The 20,231-nt window shown below is 43.2% G+C and overlaps 1 protein-coding gene across 1 annotated transcript in view; it reads right to left on the bottom strand.

Annotated features, from left to right (window-relative positions):
• The window catches only part of LOC142879562 (myelin basic protein-like), a 54,822-nt gene extending 38,843 nt beyond the window's left edge, over positions 1 to 15,979 (bottom strand). Inside the window, 2 exon segments of the mRNA XM_076012928.1 lie at positions 2,888 to 2,946; positions 15,678 to 15,979. Of these exon segments, the coding sequence (XP_075869043.1) occupies positions 2,888 to 2,946; positions 15,678 to 15,705 (87 nt within the window). The 5' untranslated portion in view covers positions 15,706 to 15,979.
• Positions 15,980 to 20,231: the final 4,252 nt, after the last annotated feature.

Genomic DNA, 20,231 nt, shown 5'->3' with positions numbered 1-20,231 from the left:
TTTCCATTTTATATTGACCTTTTTCTGGGATGGATTTGCTCGATTTGTTTTTTTTTTCTTCTGGCAAAGAAAGGTGACCGTAAACAATCCTTGCATTTGTTTTAAAGTTGCAAAAATGTGGTCTTACAAATTTGGGAAACAGTTTGTTCTCATATATAGTCCAGCTACCCACTAAACAAGAACTGTGTGATACTTACCATCAGTTGATTCAAACATATCCCAAGGTCGCCCACCCCTTGTGCCTCCGCTGAGCTTGTGACTCAAATAGTCACAAATTATTTTGTGCGTAACTCGGCACATAAATCTGAAGCTAAAGTAAAGACCCTGTTTGGCTGGAGCTCGCTGGAATCCACCTCAAATATCCTCAAAAATATGTTTTGATATCCACAGAGCAAGTTTGTGCTTGGCAGTTATACCTCTTTGCAGTAAACACTGGCATTTCTACAATTTCTGAGAAGTTCATGTACCTCGACGCTGATGTAGGCGGTCTGATTGTGGCGAAGTTAATGTGTAACAAAAAAAAAAAAAAAAAAAAAAAAAAAAAAAGTCAAAGGAATAAAATATACAACAGCCACAAAAACAAATAATCTGGGAGTACCTAACTAGTGCACTTACTAGCGCTACATGTGCTAGCTCGGGTGTGTATTTACGGAAACAACCGTCTGCTGCCTTAACATCTGCGAATGTTCCAGCTTGTGTGAACTCGAGGAGGTTAACGTGATGCAGATGTTTCCAGATGGGCCATCAACACCTGTGGATTGGATCACGAGAACGGATCTCGAAGCATCTGTTCGCACGTAGCATTAAAATGCGTCTCGAGCGTGCCATTTGTGATCGCATTACCCCCCCCCCCCCCCCGACGACTTTATTTTCGGATCAACAGTGGCTGGCAAATTTTCGGATGCAACGTCGCACATTTAATCAACATATGTGGGGAAACTGCGACCCGCTGCTCCGCTGACAAAATACGCTTATCCGGAATGAAATTTATTAGCATGCTAATATACGAGTCTAACAAAAATGATTTGTTTTGGCTTCTTGTTTGTAACTTTATAATGACGACGCCGGGAGGTGGGGCGCCGACCAAGTACGTACACGGGAGAGGTGAGTGGAGTAGGCGGTCGTTAATGTGGACTGAGCTCGCATTCTGTTCGCACGTCCGTGACGAATGCGTTTTTATGCGATGCGATCACCAAAACAAAAACGGATTTGGACTGTTTGCACTTGGTTACTTTGTGTGTTTTTTGCCGATCGGAATACGAAAAACACATGAAATTACCAAGTGCAAACAGGGCCTGAGTGAAACCTACATGGGGACATGTCTTCACCGCGTATAATGCAAAATACTGCAAAACACGAGTGTGGTTCAGGCAGGTTTGCTTGCCCGGCTTAAAACTGCCTGTGGCACCAGACATCATGTTATACCAATGGGAATATTATATTGAAGAAAATGTGTCACCGGGAAAAAAAAATGTTCAAATGTTAAATTCTCTTATAGGATTTTTTTTTCACTTTTGGGAGTCATTTTGAAAAAGGAAACCAGAGCAGTCGTACCATCTTTCTATCCCTGCACTCGCCAAATGTTACAAATTCTCTTCAATATAATAGAGGGAGGACAGGGGTTTAACGGTGGGGGAGCGTCGACAAATAGAAAAGGTGATGGTCGGAAGAGACGTGGACCTCCCCCCCCGCCCCCCGGCGTGCACACTCATTAATCTATCCCCTCCAATTCAAACAGGAGCTCTGGCGGACCACTGCTGCGGCTTGTGGCTTGGAGAGGTTATTAGAGGGCGACGCACGGAAGCCATGGACGCTCGTCGGGCTTCAGACACTGCCATGGCAACAGGGGAGAGAGTGGGATGCTGGCGGCCGCCCAAGAGAGAGTTGGGAAAAAAAAAGATGCGGCGCGCAAAATATCAGCGGACCATCTGTATAAAACTAATGGGGAGGGGGGAGGTGATCCAGCCAACTATTCTTCACCAAAAAAATGAGGATTTCATGTTGGTTTTTCAGTTGAACATGTTGCAAAAATTATTTATTTTATATTCTAGAACAAAGCTACTTCAGCCTCATACCTTTTCGGTCTGTTGTAATGTTAAAAAACATGAATTGTGTATTGTTTTAGTGTGTTTTCTGGCCAAAATAATAAATAAATAAATATTCAATGAATTCATACATAGACTTTTGGGACGGAACAGGTGGATGGAGGAAAAAAAAAAAACCCAAAAAAACCAAACAAACCTCACCCCACCATTCAAAGAGAAACATTTCCCTCATCTCCCCTTTCAGCTCCGGAACGCGAAGCCAAAAACGTCTCCGAAGACGAGCAGGTGCAGCTTCTCACAGCATCTGAGAATCGACTCTGCAAAGTTGTTGCCAGCGGCAGCGAGATCTGCACCGAGCCCGTGTTTGTTTTCCAAGTGCCACAGGTACGAACGACACACACACACACACACACACACACACACACACACACACACACACACACACACACACACACACACACACGGGAACAACTTCCATTCCTTAGATCTTTAAAAGTACACACATTCACAGCCTGAGAGAAATTCAGCACTTGGTTTCCAGCTACTTCAGGCTTCAGATCTTTCCTCCCGCTTGGAGGAGGTTATGACTCAGCGCCGGGTGTGTAATAACTGAGAGCTTGTCAGCCCCACAGTACAAAGTCTGATTGATAAAGGCCGGCCTGATAAGCCCTCAAATTAAAAAAAAAAAGAAAAAAATTCGACACATGCTTGTTTCTCAGACCAACACGGTAAAGCGCGCGCGCGCACACACACACAAACACACACACACACACACACAGGTGATACAAAGGGATGATAAAGGGTGAAGTCGCATTCAGGGTTTGGGGTTGAGTCACTCTTACCTTGCTGTCTGCAGGTGAGTCTCTCTTTCCTAGGTGCTGGCCCATGCTGCCGACAGAGACTGGAGGGAGAAAGCAGAGGGCCGGTTAAGAGCTGCACGAGCGTGCACGTTATGTAAAGATTGTGTACTCCTTCTTATCTTGAGACGGGCTACCTCTAAGAGGCAGGGTGCAAAACTGTGCAATCGCACTCACGCGCTCGCGGTCGTGAAAACACCTTTTTGTTTTTTCTTGTTTTTTTTAACCCTTTTTAAAACGTCAACACATTAGTGGAAGGAAGGTGCAGGTGCCAGGGCCCGCGCAAAAAAAAACAAAACGCGGGAACCGACACTGAATCACAATCTGGGGAACGCTCGCCAGCTGCGTCCCTGCTGGGAACCCATACGGGTGGAAACGTCGACCTGATTTCCCCAGACAGAGGACGGCGAGGTCGCCGGAAGGGTTGGATCAGCGCGCTTCCCGTCAGCCCCGGGTGACATCGCGCTGGCTGGCACGTACGACATTGTGACGGCACGCTGGGAATAAACTCTTTTCTGGTGATTTTCTGGCCTTCATCGGGTTTTTTTATCGACTAAAAATGATATTAAGCCTTTACCAATATAAAAATAAGGCCAAATTTTAAACATTGGACTTTTCAAAGGAAGTCGTACAAACACTCAACATCCTGGTTATATATATATATATTTTTTTTTTTTTTACCATTAAAACTGCCTTATTACGTTTCTGATGCTCCCTGTGACACGGTAGCATCAGAAACCATTTATGGCTGCGATGCGTTAGATTCTCCGCCCGGCGTTTCTCTCTGACACGGATGCAATTTAGGAGCTGCCATTTCCCCGCTCTGCGCAAATAAGCCCGTGCAACGTCCACCTCAAAACACTGTTCGTTAACTGCTGCCATAAACAAACCAAAAGAAATGTTTTCCAACAGCCGGGTGTTCATTAATTTATTTATTTGAAACAAACATCAATCTGGAGCAGCAGCCATTGCAGCATTCAGAAGAGAGATGCTGTGTGCGAGTCTGGTTTATCTCAAACAAGTCTATTTTTTTTTTTTTTTTTCAAAGACGTTCCCACTTAAAAAGGAAGTCAAAAAAATCCTATAAAATGCTGCTGTGTTGGAGACTTTGGGGATTTAAGTGGTAACAAACATCAACCAAGTTCTTACTTGGCTCAAAAGTCAAGACTGTGCGTTTCCAGGGCCACTTTGAATAGGTGTGTCTCAAATCTGAAAAACAAGAGAACAAAGAAGTGTGCTATCTACCTAATTCAAGGAAGTAAGAGACGTGTACGTGGAGAAGTGAGTGTGGCCGAGCGAGTGCGAGCCTTGAATGTTTCGACTGGGCGCAAAGAGCGGCTCGTCATTTGCTGATAGACTTCAAAGGCACAAGTGGCCAAGGTGTAAAGTCTTTTTCCGGCTCAAGCGCCGAAACGTTGCATGAATCCCGATCTCGGCCACGCGCCCGCCACTCAGGGATGCATTTTTCTTCCCTCCGAGGGGTCGTTCCCCCTTTTACTTTGGAATAATCCCAGCGTGCAGTCTGGGCTTTTAGGGGAGTTCTCAAGGCATCACAAAGAAGGCTTTCATCATCTTTGGCTCCTTGAACATTTCCTTTTCTGGTTAGTGCGCATTTCTGAACAGTGTATGGGCAGAGTATGGTGCTCTCTCTCTCTCTCTCTCTCTCTCTCTCTCTCTCTCTCTCTCTCTCTCTCTCTGTGTGTGTGTGTGTGTGTGTGTGTATGTATGTATGTATGTATGTATATAAATATATATATATATATATATATATATATATGTATATATATATATATATATATATATATACATATACATATATATATATATATATATATATCTTTGATGTTGTAATGTTTCTGTGTTACAAGGGGGGAAAAAGAAGAAATTATTATTAACAGTGGAAATTTTCAAGAGAAAGTGAAGCATGTCCGTCGATTCTCTTCAGTTACTCCAGCTTCCTCCCACAGCCCAGAGACATTCACATTGGGCTAATTGGAAACTGGCAGTAGATGTGTGTTTGAATGGATGGATGGATGGATGGATGGATGGATGGATGGATGGATGGAGCACAGCTTCAAGGTTAGTGTGGCTTCAGATACGAACCAAAACGATCTAACCTGGCAGTGAGTGAGGCGCACTATGTAAAGCAGGAGACGTCAATGTCAACAGTTTCCCCTCAATGTTCATCCGTCCTGCCCGATGTCCCACTTGATCCCACCTCTTTTTCGCTGTCCGCAACCTATAATTTCTAAATGTGTACTGTTAAAAAGGTCGGTCGTTCCAAGGAATCAAAATCTAGGTCACAATTAATATGCTCCACACCAGAGTCTCTCTCTCTCACACTCTCACACACAAGCACACACACACACACACACACAATTTGCCTTGTGTAACACTTAATTTGGGTTAATCAAAAACAGCACACAGTGCCTGCTTCAAGGGGTGCCCAGAGGTTTACGCTGAAACCACCGCTTCAACAAGCAGGCAGTACAACAAGCAGAGCAAGTGTGAGGAAAATGCAATCAGGTCAGGACAGAAGGATATTGTACAGCAAAGCCAGTGCAGGTAAACAACCTCAATACCTCAGAATTCTCAAACTAATTGTGATCTGATGCCTACGTGGAATTTGCCATCGCAACACCCACACAGTGTAAAATGTTCCCCCGCTGGCTCCGCGTAAGCCTCCATCTAACACGTAACAGCAGCTATATCTGATGCAAATTGATTCCTGGAAGTCACTCTCTTCACAATAGAGCGGCAGCTAAGCCAGTTTATCGAAGACACGTTGTTGGCACAGGGCATGCAGATCGGCTCGGCGTCCACGCGCTCAATTTATCACGCTCCCTCGCCACATCATATCATCTCCTCAGGCTCGATATCTGGGTCTTGGCTGCTGAAGCTCGTGCCGCTGACGCTGGCCGCCTGCAGCTGCAGTCCCTCGATCACGATAGCGGAGCGCTCGCGACGTCGACGTGCGTTCGGCAAGCCCCGTTAGCATGAGACAAGTTGCGCAGTGTGCCTCTGAGTTGAGACAGACGAACACACCTCGAGGGAGCGCAATCAGAGGAAGTCGTGATGGAATTATGCCGTTTTCATACATTTTCTAATTCTTCTCTCTATGCGCGCGAGAAACACGCGGTGGAAAGTATTCTTATTAGTGTCAAAGTCACATTAAAAAGACTTAATCCAACAAGTCCAAGCAGAAGAGAGCACTCTTTTCATGGTTCATTTCTTGAAAAACTAAGCGAGGAATAGATATAAAATTGCTTTCTTCAAATGAGAAATTGCTCCATTATCAGTGTCGCTTGGCTTAAGCTTAATTAGGAAAAAGAAAAACAAACAAGCTTTCTTATTGAAACTAATCTTTAACTCATTTTTAATCTTTAACTAGTAGTTTTACTGAAATGAAGACAAGAAATAAGGTAGTATGTACGTTTCAGGAAGATTTAAGCAACCTCTAACGCCTAGAAAGCAGTCCAGTTTCAATTTTAGGTCCAAGGCACAAGCTCAGGTCACCGAGTAAGATGACTGTAAGCAGCTTATAAAAACAAAAAGATCATAACCACATGAACCTTTCAAGAAAGAAATGTAACACTGGTCCTGGATTTTCTTTCTTGCTTTATTAAAGAAGCAGCAGTAAACTGTTCTGATCCATTTAGCTTTTATCTTGTCTATGTAGGTAAAGTGGAAGCTTTGTAGGGTATTTCATGTACATTTTCTAACTCACATTTTCATTATGGAGACAAACGACACTTTTAAAAGGGGTCCTACTGTGAAAAATCAACCTTTTCAGCTCTTTAACATGTTGTGTTTGTGTTACTGGCATGTCAACTAACACACCAAGTATGAAAAATTACAACTTGCACATTTCTGGGTAGACACTGCAATGAGCCGTTTGGATTTTGCTTGACTTTCTACATCACAAGTCAAGCTGATTATTATTATTATTATTATTAGTTTTTTTTTTTTTTTAAATACGAGCAAGGTATCGCCGCCGCATGAGAGCTAGCGCTAGCAGTGAGCGGCTGGCCAATCACAATGGACTGGGCTGTTACAGCCATGGATGGAGCAGGTTGGGGTGGGAATAGGAGAGCCAGAGACGAATGTTCTGTAAGGCCTGCACAACTCAAACTAGGAGCTTTTTGACCAAACAAACCTTGTTTTTATTGTTGGAGGTCGACCACCAGAATGAATTTAATAAATCCCTTTAAACAGGGTCGATCACGCCCTAATATGCTGTGCACGCTGAGCCTTATTAGATCTTGTGTCCTAGCTGCTGAGCCACAACAGCAGAAAAAAAAAGAAAGAAGGTAAAGCATATGGCTAAATCTGCAGCGAGGGCATGCGGCCACATTGCCAGTAGGTGCGCACTCGTTTTGTGTGCCCCAGAGCGACACGCCATTAAAACCTGCGCGTGGGGAAAACGCATAAAGCAAGCATTCTCTGCAAGTGAACGCAAGGCCTCGCAGCCACTTTCTCTCTGGAAATATTACACAATCATCACTGACATCCTGCAAGGACATGCAAGGAAGGACTGTTGCATAATAGCATATGTGAGAGAGAGAGCGAGAGAGAGAGAGGGAGGGAGAGAGAGAGAGGGAGAGAGAGAGAGAGAGGCAGAGAGCAGGGGAGCTGAAAGGTGGGGGAGGGGCTAGTTTGTGATACCAAAAAAGAAAAAGAAAATGAAACGAGCAGCAGTGATTTATGTAGAAATTCTATCTAGCCTGCAGCCTAGTATTTATTTTGTTCCTTGCGCATCACTCAGTCATTTAGTGAGAAAAGAGAAGATGTTGTGAAGGCAGCAGGAGAAAAAGCAATTCTCCTTTGATCCTCCTGAGAACAACACGCATTTAATTTTTCCGATTTTGGAAAAAAAGAAAGAAAGAAAACGTGAACGATGCATTAAAAAAAAGTTTTTAATCGCCCACTTTTCTTTTTGTGGCGATTGCTGAGGGTTAAGCTGGGAGCAGCGCCGACTGGGGCCTGCGCACTCATTACATCTTGACAGGTTTAATGGCTGGATCTGATCGGCTGGAAAAGATCGGCGTACGGCAGCTAGTGGCTGTGAAATCAACAGGGGGCGTGGAAGGGTTTCTGCCAGCGAGGGATGCAGCAAGGAACCAGCTTCACTGTTAACCACAATTGAAAGCCTCTCGGCTAATTAACAGCAAAGGCTCTGCTTCACCGAGGCTCTGCTGTCGCTCTCATAAAAGGGGAATTGCAGCCATAGATACAGGTGAGCATTGTTTTGACAAATACAAAACTGCGACCGCAGTGCAGTTGTTTTTAATTTTAATGTTGCGCTGATTATCAGAGGCTGCCAGGCTACTGCATTAATACGACTATGGCTGAGAGGATGCAACCAAGCGTCTGGGCTTCGTTTCCATGGGAGAAACGACTGACACCAGCAGCTCAGGAGTATTTTTTTTTTTTTTTTGAAACACTTAAAATGACCAGAGTGTCATTTGAGGCCAAGGATTAACTAGTTGCAAGACCTGCCATTGAAAAAAAAAAAAAAAAAAAAAAAGCAGTAAGGGCAGTGAAAAGACAAGAGTTGAAGTAACACCTGCAGGATGACCGTCCGGCTTTACGCACCTTGCATTACATTTAGTGGCACTTTATACAATGATATGTTTTAGGATTTCAGTGTGATAAGCAGGGATCCAATATATCTATCTATATAGTTTTGATATATTTAGAGTTTTACATATTTCCACAGGCATATCAATGATCTCAGTCTTAGTTTGTGTTAACACTTTAAATATGACACTTGATTATGTATGATAAATACAAATACAGGTTGTGATGCAAATACTGAAAATCAACGTGGGACAACGCCGCGACTCTCATCAAAGGTTTGAGCTTGGTATGAATTATTGACTGAAACTAAACTTCATTTCATTCTGAAAAGATCGAAGGGAACACAGATTAAAACACATAAAACTGTTACGACGGCGTTATAAAGCTACTGAAGTGCAACTTGAACTGCCGATTTCATTTGAAATTGAAAAAATCAACCAGCTCGGCTAAAAAAAAACATGTTTCAATCAGAGGTTTTAGCAACTACATTAAAACTACACAAAAGAAAATTACTTCACTATTATATATTGTTTACTGCTGCCTGCTAAGGCAAAAGGAATTACTTTGCTGCAACATGTTTGTCCTTGTGAGAGAGACACAAACATGGATCACTGCATAATAACTGCTCTGAGAAAACTCTGAGGGACGTGCAGGTCTGGAATCAGCAGCACAGCTGAGTCCCAAACTTCGGTGCTCTCATGATGAGGAAACAATGACACAACAGCGGGACTGCAACGTCTGAATTGTTACTGCAAAAGAGGGTTCAGCGTGAAGGCACAAAAAAATGATTTCAGCAGGAATGTGACTAAGAAAATATCGACAGCAAAATTTGCAGTGGACCGGACTCGTGCTCGTCTAAATGATCCCCTGTTGCACGTTACAAAAAATTCAGGTTCACTCCCCCCCCCGCCCCCCCCCCCAAAAAAAATGGATCTGGGAGGGGAGATTAAAGAATTTGATTGAGGGGGTTTTTGGTTCTTGGGGGATTTAAACACAACCCTTTTTCAAGGACCATTGGAAAAATCCCCGGGGAGGGAAAGCAGTAAAAACACAACTTGAGACGTGAGATACACAGATACACAGACGCGACTGGGGGGAAAAGTTTAGGAAAAGTTGAAATTTCTGCCTTTAACTCGCTATCCTGCAGCAAAGGCACTGTCTGCTTCCATTTACTAATCCACATTAGCAACCATTTCACACAGGGAGGAAAAAAAATCCCTCCAAAGGTCTACGGTGACAAAGCGCTTCAATGTCTGTGTGTGAAAACAACATTTAAAAAAAAAGAAAAAGAAAATCCAAGATCTACATGTTCTCACACAGGAGACGGAGCGACAACGTGACGCTGCGGCTATTTTAATCAGTGCCGTACATTCGACGTTCGCAAACGCGGTGGTGTTTCGAGAGAGAGAGAGAGAGAGAGGAAGTGGAAGCGCTTGGAGTGTTCTTCTCACGCACGCTCACGTGGACACAACCCAGGCGAGGGGCCTGCAGCTGACATTTTGCAAAATACATATTGTGAATATCACCATTCGGAGTCCAATTTCAATCACGTGCGATACCGGATGAAACCACAGGAGCAGTATCGAGGCATGCAATGCTTTTCTTCCTTTTCTTTCATTTTTTTTTCTTTATCTTTGATGGAATTTTGCGACTTCTATACCACGTGGTGGTATCCTGTGACCTACTGGGAACCCTGCAGATTAGAAGATGCCAACAGTAAGGAAGTGATCGTTTCAATTTTGGGTGAACTTTCCCTCACAACAGCTCTGCAGTACACATAAAAAAAATAATAATTATGCGAACAAGTAGACTCATCACTTCGAGAGTAGACTTCTGCCCCTGAGCAATGTGCTTTTAACGTTGGGGGCTGTACGAGTACTGGAGTGCAGCAGACGCATGCACAGCACAATGCAACACGCTGACAAGCACATTCCTCACTGTCTTGACAGGAGCTGGGAGTGGCTGGAGCGTCTGTCTGCCTGCCTGTCGTTGCCCGGGACCTTTGTTTCGGGTTCAAGATCGCTAATGTGTGTGTGTGTGTGTGTGTGTGTGTGCGAGAGAGCGGGGCAACAGCTTCTTTTAACACCCGACGTAGCAACGAAACGGGCGTAAAAGGAGGAGCTGATAACGTTATGGGAAGGGAGAGAGTGAGAGCTACTCGCTGACAAGTCTACCAGCGAAAGCACTTCACTGCTGGCATGGGATCTCAGGTCAAATGTCAACATCTGTCTCGGAGGAGGCGGCATCTGTTTACACGGCAATGAGTGTGAGAGCTGCGCCTGGGAAGCCTGGCATCGGGCCTCGCCGCTCTGCTCGTCGACTCACTTCCCTTTTCTCTCTTATTCCCCCCCCCACACACACACGCACACGTGTTTCATGTTCACTTTGCTTCTTTCACTAACATAACACCTGTATGTGCAGAATTTCAAGACCAGACCCCGCTCAAAGAATCCTAGAGTTCTTTTGACAGCTGAGGATGCCAGGATAAAATGGAGCGGCCAGACCAGAGAAGTGAGCTGGCAAATTTATTAGATATATACGGACTGTAAAACGTGCAGCACCTCCAATGCGCTGCTTTTCACGTTAGAGGGAATTAGACTTACACATTATTAGCTAATTTTGTTTTGATTGCATTGTTGTTGTTGCTTTTTTGTTTACGCTGTTTTATGCCTGTGCTTCTGTTGTTTGTCTTTGACAAAAACAAGTACCTCTCGAGACAGAGACTTGAAAATACAGCAGCCTTTATGGACAATACCGTGGCAGCAGTCTGTTGACACCAGGGCGTGTAGCAGATGACACGAGTTGCTTTTGCTAATGGGAGCTTGCAGAGCTTCTGCAATAGCGTTTGACGCTGCTGACACATCGTATTAGCTGCCAAACGCCTTGTTGTCAGCTGACGCTGCCATCATTTAGTATGCAGTCACTCGATCAAAGTTAATACGGAGGCTGATACTAGTTATGGTGACACGGAGGAGGAGGAGGAGGTGGTTTTAAAGTATACATGTATTTGTGATATGAAAAAAATCCTTCTGTTTGAAATACAGCCACACAGGACTGCACTGCATGTCACTACTGACGTAGCAGTGGAGTCTCGACTCGTCACTTGCAACAGCAGTTTCATTTTCCATGCTCAGACAGATCAGTGGTGCACCTTGTGCAGACAATCTAGTTCACCATAGCACCGCTGTTCAAAAGAACAGAAAATAAAATGCACGCACTGAAAGAAGAGCAGCTTAGCTAATCACTGCCAACTTATCTTGGCCAACAGGCAGACTTTACTATTGAACTGACTCGAACTGACTGAACTAGACTAGACTAACTACCAACAAGTGAGGGTTACTCGCTGTAACTGACTGCATGGATAAATGTGTGGGTCACAAACCTACCAATTGATTTAACCGCTGGAGCTTAACTGGGCTGGTGGGTTAGCACGTGCTATATAATAACACAAGATAATGTGTTTACCTCATGTGACATGATATGCATTTTCTAATGAAATAAAAGACTAAAAGCTGTTCCTCACATTTCCTACTTCCTAGTTTTTACACATTCATTTCTGTCTTAACCTTTCAGGCAGTTAAATTGGAAAAAAAACAAACTGAAGGATAAGCCTCTAAATAAATTACCAGGACGCATTCAACACTGAAAGAAACACTCACAAATATCCACTAATAAGCTGACATGTTTATGCAACTGAAACTCTCCTGTTACATATGAGTGAGCAGATGGTAGATTTCTGTTCCTGAAGGCACAAAATAAATCAACAACAGACTTGTGAATTTGTCGGGCATCGCATTTTGGAGGCACTTCAACTGCTTAGAATCATCTTTTTTTTTCTTTTTTTTTTAAAACATACTTTGGAAGCCAATTTGCCTTGTGTGTTTGCTGAAAAAATAGCACCTCATATCTGAGTCCAAAGTAAATACGGGTGAAAATCATTTTGACTGGAAAATGTTTTCTGAACAAACCAAGGAACGGCCAGATTGCATTTGTCCACCTCTTAATTTGTTGGCATTTTCATCTTAAGCGCTCAAGGCCCACAACTAACAAGGCTTACTCTCTGCTTTAAGTTTGTCAAAACAAATTTCATAAGCTTGAAAGGTCAGAGGTTATGTTTCCAAACGGAGCCCTCTAATAACAACCGTGTCCTTCGGGTAATATTTTCCCAAAAGACAGGCAGAGTTAAATTCAGATTCTGTGCTGTTTGTCCGCCGCTCGTTTTGAATGGCCTGAAGGACATCAGATTTTCTATGCAATGCTATTTTTTTTTTTTTTAATGAGTCGGGCTAAATAGAAAAGAAGCGAAGCAATGTACAGGGATCCAAACTAATTCACGATGCAAGTGTTGGTTTAATTGGCTCTGCTTCATAATAAATTAAAAAAAAAGGTCACCAGACCTTATTTCTCAGTATAAAGACAGTCGTCGGCTGGCATTGTAAAAAAGTACCCATTAACACTGCCATTAAATGATATCAGGGAAACAAAAGCAGCCGGTAAAACGTTTTTTCCTTTTGAATTTTAAGAGTGGATCTGCCGTTTCCGACAGACTGACATTCACTTTCAACTCGAGAACAACACCCTCCATGTAGTCACCGCCGCACTGCCACTGCACATGAACAGCAGTGCCACTCTGGCTCACACTGCTCCACGGAGAAGGGAGCCACAGTTGTGTTGCATCAAGCGAGAAGACGAGTTTGAGTTTTGGCAGCCAAGCGACCGCCCAGTCGTGTCTGCCCACAATGTTTGCCTCTGATCCCCCAGCTGTACGTCTGACACATCAGCGCCACTGCTTTCTGAGCGTGCAGCTCACTTGACATAAGCTGATGGCTTGGAGTTTGGCAACGTAAAGTGGCCCATTAGATGATGACAATTATCATCACTAATGTGAACATTCGTATAAAGGCAAAAAAATAAAAAAATAACTGTTCAGTTGGGATATTTTCCTCTTCAACAAGCACAACCAGCTCTTCAGAATACCAGTCACAGTGAGGTACAGCTGTGTGCTGCTACAGCATGGTTAATCCAAGCACATGTTTGTTTTTGCTTTAATACACATCTGCTGAGGTGAGACGGCCTTAGGCGCCAACTATAAGTTCAGTGTTTTTCAATGAAGACAAATACCCACCGCCGTCTGGGGGTTCGCGATCCAACTACTTTACTTATCAGCTTTTCTCAATGACCCAAGATTAATGCATTCATTTACCATCTGCTGGAAAATCTCAGAGAAGCTGACAAGTTGCAAAAAGCCTAAGCAGGATATAAAAATGGCACTATTTAAACAGATAGACAAGTTCACTTTATAAAAAAAAAAAAACCACACACAATCTATTGCAATGCTTTTAACATAACAAAAATGCTACAATAATAGGCCCAGGCATCCATGTAAAAAAAAACAAAAACAAAAAAAAAACAACAACACCAAACCAAACATAGAAAACAATTCTCTGCAGCTGAAGAAAACAGCCAACATATTTGTGGTCTCCAATGTGTCAATTACAAAAGTCCTTTGCAACACTTTAAACAAAACTGTGAGAATTTGCCAGTATGCATATCGATTGATGTGTAAAGCAGTCAGAGTCGCACGTTGAGATTACTGGCGGGAATACACCCCTGGCGGAAAATAACACAACAACAGCTAAACTAATGTGACTCAACCTGTCTGCCAAGAACACAGGCAGACAAGGAGGGGGAAGTGAAAGAGAAGAGGAAGTTTGTAAGAACGCGAGCACGGAAGTTGACAAACCTCACCGAGTCACCTGAAAAACATAGTGACACAGTCACGTCTACACAAGGAGACACGGATCACTTAATTCATCAGGGAAATTAGAAATGATTGACCTTTTTTTTTTTTTTTTTTTTCTTTCAGTAACTCGCCTACCAGATTGCATTAAGTATCAGTATGTTGGTTCTAGCTCAACAGTGTAATGCCAAGCGGATCATGTGACAGCTAAGTAAACCCCCCTGGCATTTTTCCCTTCTGGGTAAAGCGGAGGCAAATCCGACAGAACGCTGAGGAATGCGAGGGGAATGCATTCCTGTGGGCCTCGCGGCTCAGGTAGTCACAGGCAAACTCAAGCTCCTTCTTGAGCTGCCGGGCTTCAAGGTTGAGTCGCGACTCCTGGAATTCCAGTTTTACCAAACATTCCACCGAAATGACACCACAGAACACATTTAACGGTTTAATATTTAACAGCGATACATGTTACCTGACAAGGTGCGATGGGGGCAGCGCAAAAGTCGCATTACGTCTATTTATGAGGAAAGGGGAATTGGAACTACAAGCGTTAAAACAAAAGGCAGCACCGTTTAATGTGATGCTAACAACCATGTGTACAATTCGATGTTTACAGGATTGATTAACTTAATTGCAGGTGGACTGCCAGGTTTGTGCCTACGCTCAAGCTAACATGGGTGCGTGGGGGTGGAAAATGTAAAGCACAAAGCTGCTCTGCGGCAACATCCCACAAAATCCTTTGAATTTTTTATGAGTGCACGTGCTTCGTCCAGTACCACTTCCTGTGTTTGAAAGATTTAACTTCTTCTTCTTTGAACTCGTCGGCACTATTAACGCCGCATACTGGCGGCTGGAATGAATGATTCAGTTTGTGAGGAACGTACAGCAGAGCCCTGCTGACGTAACTAACAACTCCACTGACATCCAAACACGCAGGGCTTCCTGGTAGCCCGGCGCTTCATAAAACGTCGAAGCGCTAACAGTGAGCCGAATTAAAGAGAAGGGTCGAAATATTGCGAGTGACTCTCGGTTTTTGTTCGACAGTGTTACATTGCACGTGGGGACTGCAGAGAGACAACAGCGTGCGTGCGTGTGTGTGTGTTTCGGTGGGGTTAGGGTTTGTCAAAGCACATGACGAGGCAGTGACACAGTCTGGTGGCCGTGATGCTGCTGCCGCTGACTGAAACGGCGTTTAATGCGTCCAGGTAGAGAGAGAGAGAGAGTTCGGTAGACTTGGACGCGGATATATTCCGAAAACAACGCCTCCGCAGCTTTCGTAACGTCTATTACGCGCTGTAAACAAGCCGTCGCGCGTTTATCGTAACCGCGCGCGCGCGCCACCCGCGAGCGAAACACGGCGGCTGACGCGATTGCGATTACAAGCCGTTCTCGTTTGCTTTTATGCCCACCCTCCTCACTTCTACTCAGTGAATTGAACCACTTGGACCTGGTTGCACGTACCCGTCTCCGGTTGCTGTGCCAATTGCATCCACAGCTGAGCGCCCGAACACTGGATGTAACCGGCTGTCAGTCTTCTGTCAGCAAGCAGGGCGACGACGTCGGTTGTCGACGGCACCAACCAACGATTACGCCCTTTTTTTCCTCTTTATGGTTCGCCGTCGCTTTGATCACCGTAAAACTCGCCTCCGCAAGAGAAAAAAAAAAAACAAAAAACAAAAAAACAAACAAAAAAGTGGGGGGGCGAGAGACTGAAAGAAAACGTGCGGCGCTGCTTCCTGATTTGGGTACTGTGTGCGGTGATGATGATGATGATGATGTTGTTTGCAAGGGGTGGGGCGGAATGCAGCTTTTTAGTCCGCCGAGAAATGTAGGCTAAAAAGCACGTTGGTGCATGTCCGCGTAATGACTAGTAAGTCGTGCCTCACTGCTGAGGGGGGAGTGGAACAAATGCTCCCATGATTTTGAAATGACACCTTTTGCAGGGGCGGATATAGGTAGGGGGTGGCAGGGGGGCGAGGGCACCATGCAGCTAAAAAATACAAGGCATTGCGGTTTCCATTGCGCTTCTTCTTTTTTTCTTTTTTTTAACATTTGCAAAGCGTGGTTTGAAAAAATACGCTAAAATAATTCTAATGGTAAAGATTTTAAATGGTATTCATACAATTTTTTATCTGATTAATGTGCTTCAATTAAAATTATAAGAAAATTAAAAAAAAATGCTTTTTTAAGCCTTTTGTTTAGTAGTTTAGCAAAAAAAAAAAACAATTACACTATATTTCAGACAGACAACATATTCACAGTGCAGTCACCACTGCGGTCAAGCTAATTCTGTCTGTCATGTTAGTCATTGTGCTATTGAACTGCCGGTAGTGAATGCAAAGTTTACAAAACACAACATTTATTCAAAAGAAATTAATATGCAAAATGTAATTTTATTCAAGTTTAGGAGCCTAATAATATTAGCTCATTAGAGTTTCAGAAATACAAATTTCCTTTGCATACGCTGTTCTGCTGCTTCCTGTTTCCCGTCTTAAGTTGGCAGTGCAGTCGCACATCGATGCATATGCAAATTATTGTTATGTCCCGACATTATATCAATAAACCAGTGTTTCTCGACTGGTGAGTCGCGACCCAAAAGTGGGTCATGCAGCTGTTTTGATTGGGTTGTGGCCTCGTGGGCACTTTACCCTGAGACTCCACCAGTTAAGAACCACTACAATGGACAACAAATAGCAGCAAAAGGGCATGTCCAATGCTACTGATGAGCTTGTCTGATATAATGGTCTTCAAAATTGTAATATACATGAAAAATAAAACAAAGTAGAAGAAATAACAGATCTTGCTTGTAATATATTGAATGTAGTAAGCAAGTGGTAGAAGTCTCAGCAGATGCTCTGTGGACGTAGTCACGACCATGTAGGAGACATTTAAATGTTCAGGGTACTACCTTTGACTTTATTGTCACATGTTAAAATTGCAAAGACAAATTGTGAAGCCTCCAAGAATGATGCTTTTTTCGAAGGTCCCTTTGTAAACATCTGTATTTCACCTGCAAGTTTTTTTTGTTTTTTTTTTCATGCAGTCACATTTTACAGCTTACTGAGCCATTGCAATTTTTCTCAACGATGACTGAACTTGATGCTGGAACACAATGATGGAGCAAAGCCCAGTGAAATCAAATAGCCAGTGATAATGTATCCGGGAGACGGGGGTCTGATCCATCTTGACCCAGAGCTCCTGATAGCTTTTGTGGCTGCAGACATGGTTGGTTGGGGGGGTTGGGTATTAGTGATGATGATGGGAGCGCTGGCAGAATAACAGGAGATCAGCCTAAGGCAGAGAAAATGACTCAACATCGTCAGTCATATAATAAGCCATTAGTTTAGTGTCCAGATGGATTTGGACAGAGATACAGTGCAGTGACTCGTTGTCATGGAAAGGTTCCCGGCAAAGGTAATTGGCCTAAAATAACATGGATTGTCCATCACAATCCTCATGCGAGGCTGAGGAAGTCATTATCTATGCACCGTGTGATATCTGTAGTCATTGCTTTGTTTGATATATTGTTGTTTTTTTTCTCAGATATCGCCTGAGAATGAAAGTTTTCAAGAAATCACCAGGTGCTCATTTTCATTGCCTGCTTACGAGAACACACAGTGAATTAAGGAGCAAACCCCCTCCAAAAAAAAAACAAAACCCGGTCCCATTCTCATGATTTCATGTTTTTATGGATGTTTAAATGTTTTGCTTCCTAGCTGGACACTGACCCAGCCAGGTGTCTTTCTGTCCTCTGCGTTTTACTGAAATGCAATTAGCTTGATTGCAAGTACTTATGCATGCAGAAGCAAGACTGACTTCCTTTCATACTAAACCAAAAGGTTAGTTTAGACAGTGTTCAGAGTTTTTCCACCAGGGTGTGGATAGTGGAAACGCAATGTAATTTTCCGTAATGTGAACGGGCACTGGCTGGAAATGAGGCCAAAATGAGGAAAAACAAATAAGACTTGACAAATTAATTTAAGATGAATCCCATTTCATCCCTTGACCATGCCACTTAGTCCCACATCTCCATTTTCCCTCTTTGTGTTAAGGTCCAGGGCTTCTCAGCTGTGATCAGTGAAACAAAGATTTTCTCGTGGCACGCTGAAAATGAAGGTTTAAATTCCAGATGTATGGATGTGATGAAGAAATTGAAATATGTTGTATTCATAAAGGTTTCTTGTTTACACTAAGTAGATGTTGTCTCAGTTTACGTTGTTATTGTAGATTACAGTGGGATGTAGATAGTAGAATACAAATCTACTAGGCTTTTCATTTTCTATTAATCATTTAGCTGTGCATTTTTGGCAGCATATGGCAAATTCCTCACGTATCAAAGACAAAACACGGCATGGTGTGAACTCATACTGCCTTCATCCAACAGCCCTCTCACCTGTCACCACCAAGCAAGCCAGTAAACGGTGATTTTAACCTGCTGAGGAAAACATTTTTGGAAATGGCCAAAGGAAAGTCCAAGCCAAACGAATATCACATAACATCAGAAGTCTGTCAGCCACCACAACATTAAAGGATGCAAATAATTTGTATGTAGAACCAGAATGTTGTTTTCAGACTACAAAGTCACTTGTGCTTTTATGAAATACAATTCCAATTCAGACAGTAATTAAATCCAGAATGTCACCATTTATCACTTTCTGTCACCAGTCAATAACCAGTAGCCACTAGCTTGTATTGTTAGTCTATCAATATGGGACAACAACAAAAGTATTTCTTATCACAACGTAAGTTGCAGTATATTCAAAAGGGCAATAAGACATTAAAGTGATCCCCTGAGACATTTTAAGCCACATGCAACAGCAGCAGAGCCGAGTTAGGAGCAGTGACAATACGTACAAGTGGCAGTAACCTTATTGAAATCAACCTGGAGATAATACAATGTTTCATTTGGGGAAGCACCCGCAGTTTATGCTCAGAGTTGCTGCTCTTAGTTTAAACATGGAACTCTGACCTCACGTGGAACGATTGAGGTATTTCCATCATCGTCACTTTAAATCCACTGTCTGCTCAGCAGGATAAAAACGTTTGTCCTGAATGTGATGGGATCGGTGCCTATTTGGCTACTGACCTTAAAGACACGTGATGAATATTAAACATCACCTGGTTTCAACTTTAATGTTTAATCAGGAGGAAGAGGGAATGGGGGGAGGGGGTGGGGGGCAAATCTCTGGTAACATCCCTGACACTGGACAAAGAAACTGTAGCCTGCTGTGGAAGTAATTGACAAAATCATTTCCACAAAGGATCTCATCCCACACAGGGTGTGACTGGCTGAGTTAACGACCGCAGTTATATAAACACGCAGTATCTAGGGTTTATTGGAAAATATAGGCCTAGACCGCACAATATGTTTTCCTTGTACCAAGAGCTTATAGAGTGCCATAAATCCTGCAAGTTATAGTTCTAAAAAGTACACAAAAAAAAGACAAACAAAAAAAAAAGGTTTAGATCGGTTTCGTGAGGAGGACATTTGGTGCACAGAGCAAGCCAATACTGCCGTGTTCTATGTGTAAACAGGAAGTCTCATGGAGGGAGAACAAAAAAAATTATGTTCTTGACGTTTGCAATCAGGCCCAACACAAGAAACTTGTAGATCACCATGGAACGGTGTGGAATCTTTCCTACAATGCAGCCAGATTGAATTACAAACTTTGTTTCTTGCTTCAAGTTGATATTATGTGGCAAACCCTTCTGACAATTTTCATGCGGACAAAATAGAGGGACTTGGTGGAGGCTACTGCAAATAGAGATAGCTTCTCATCTCTGAAATTGCAGCTTCTGTCAAAGGAAAGTGCTCAGAATGCCGCAGCGATTGCTTTGTTTGAAACCAGCCACCCAGCCGTCCTCCTGGTGCAGTTATGCGTATCAAAACATATTAGAGGTGCCTTTGGAATTACTCTTTGAAACCATAGCCATTGAACCATGTCTGTTTAGGTAAATCAAAAAAGCTAATTCAGTTATCTTGGCGAGTTACCACCAAACGGAGACATGAGACCA

The sequence above is a fragment of the Nelusetta ayraudi genome, unplaced genomic scaffold (genome assembly GCF_046127955.1).
Source record: "Nelusetta ayraudi isolate G7.1 ecotype Tasmania unplaced genomic scaffold, CSIRO-AGI_Nayr_v1 ptg000136l, whole genome shotgun sequence".
Taxonomy (NCBI): domain Eukaryota; kingdom Metazoa; phylum Chordata; class Actinopteri; order Tetraodontiformes; family Monacanthidae; genus Nelusetta; species Nelusetta ayraudi.
Note: the sequence above shows the minus strand (reverse complement) of the source record. Positions and strands in the feature narration are given on the sequence as shown.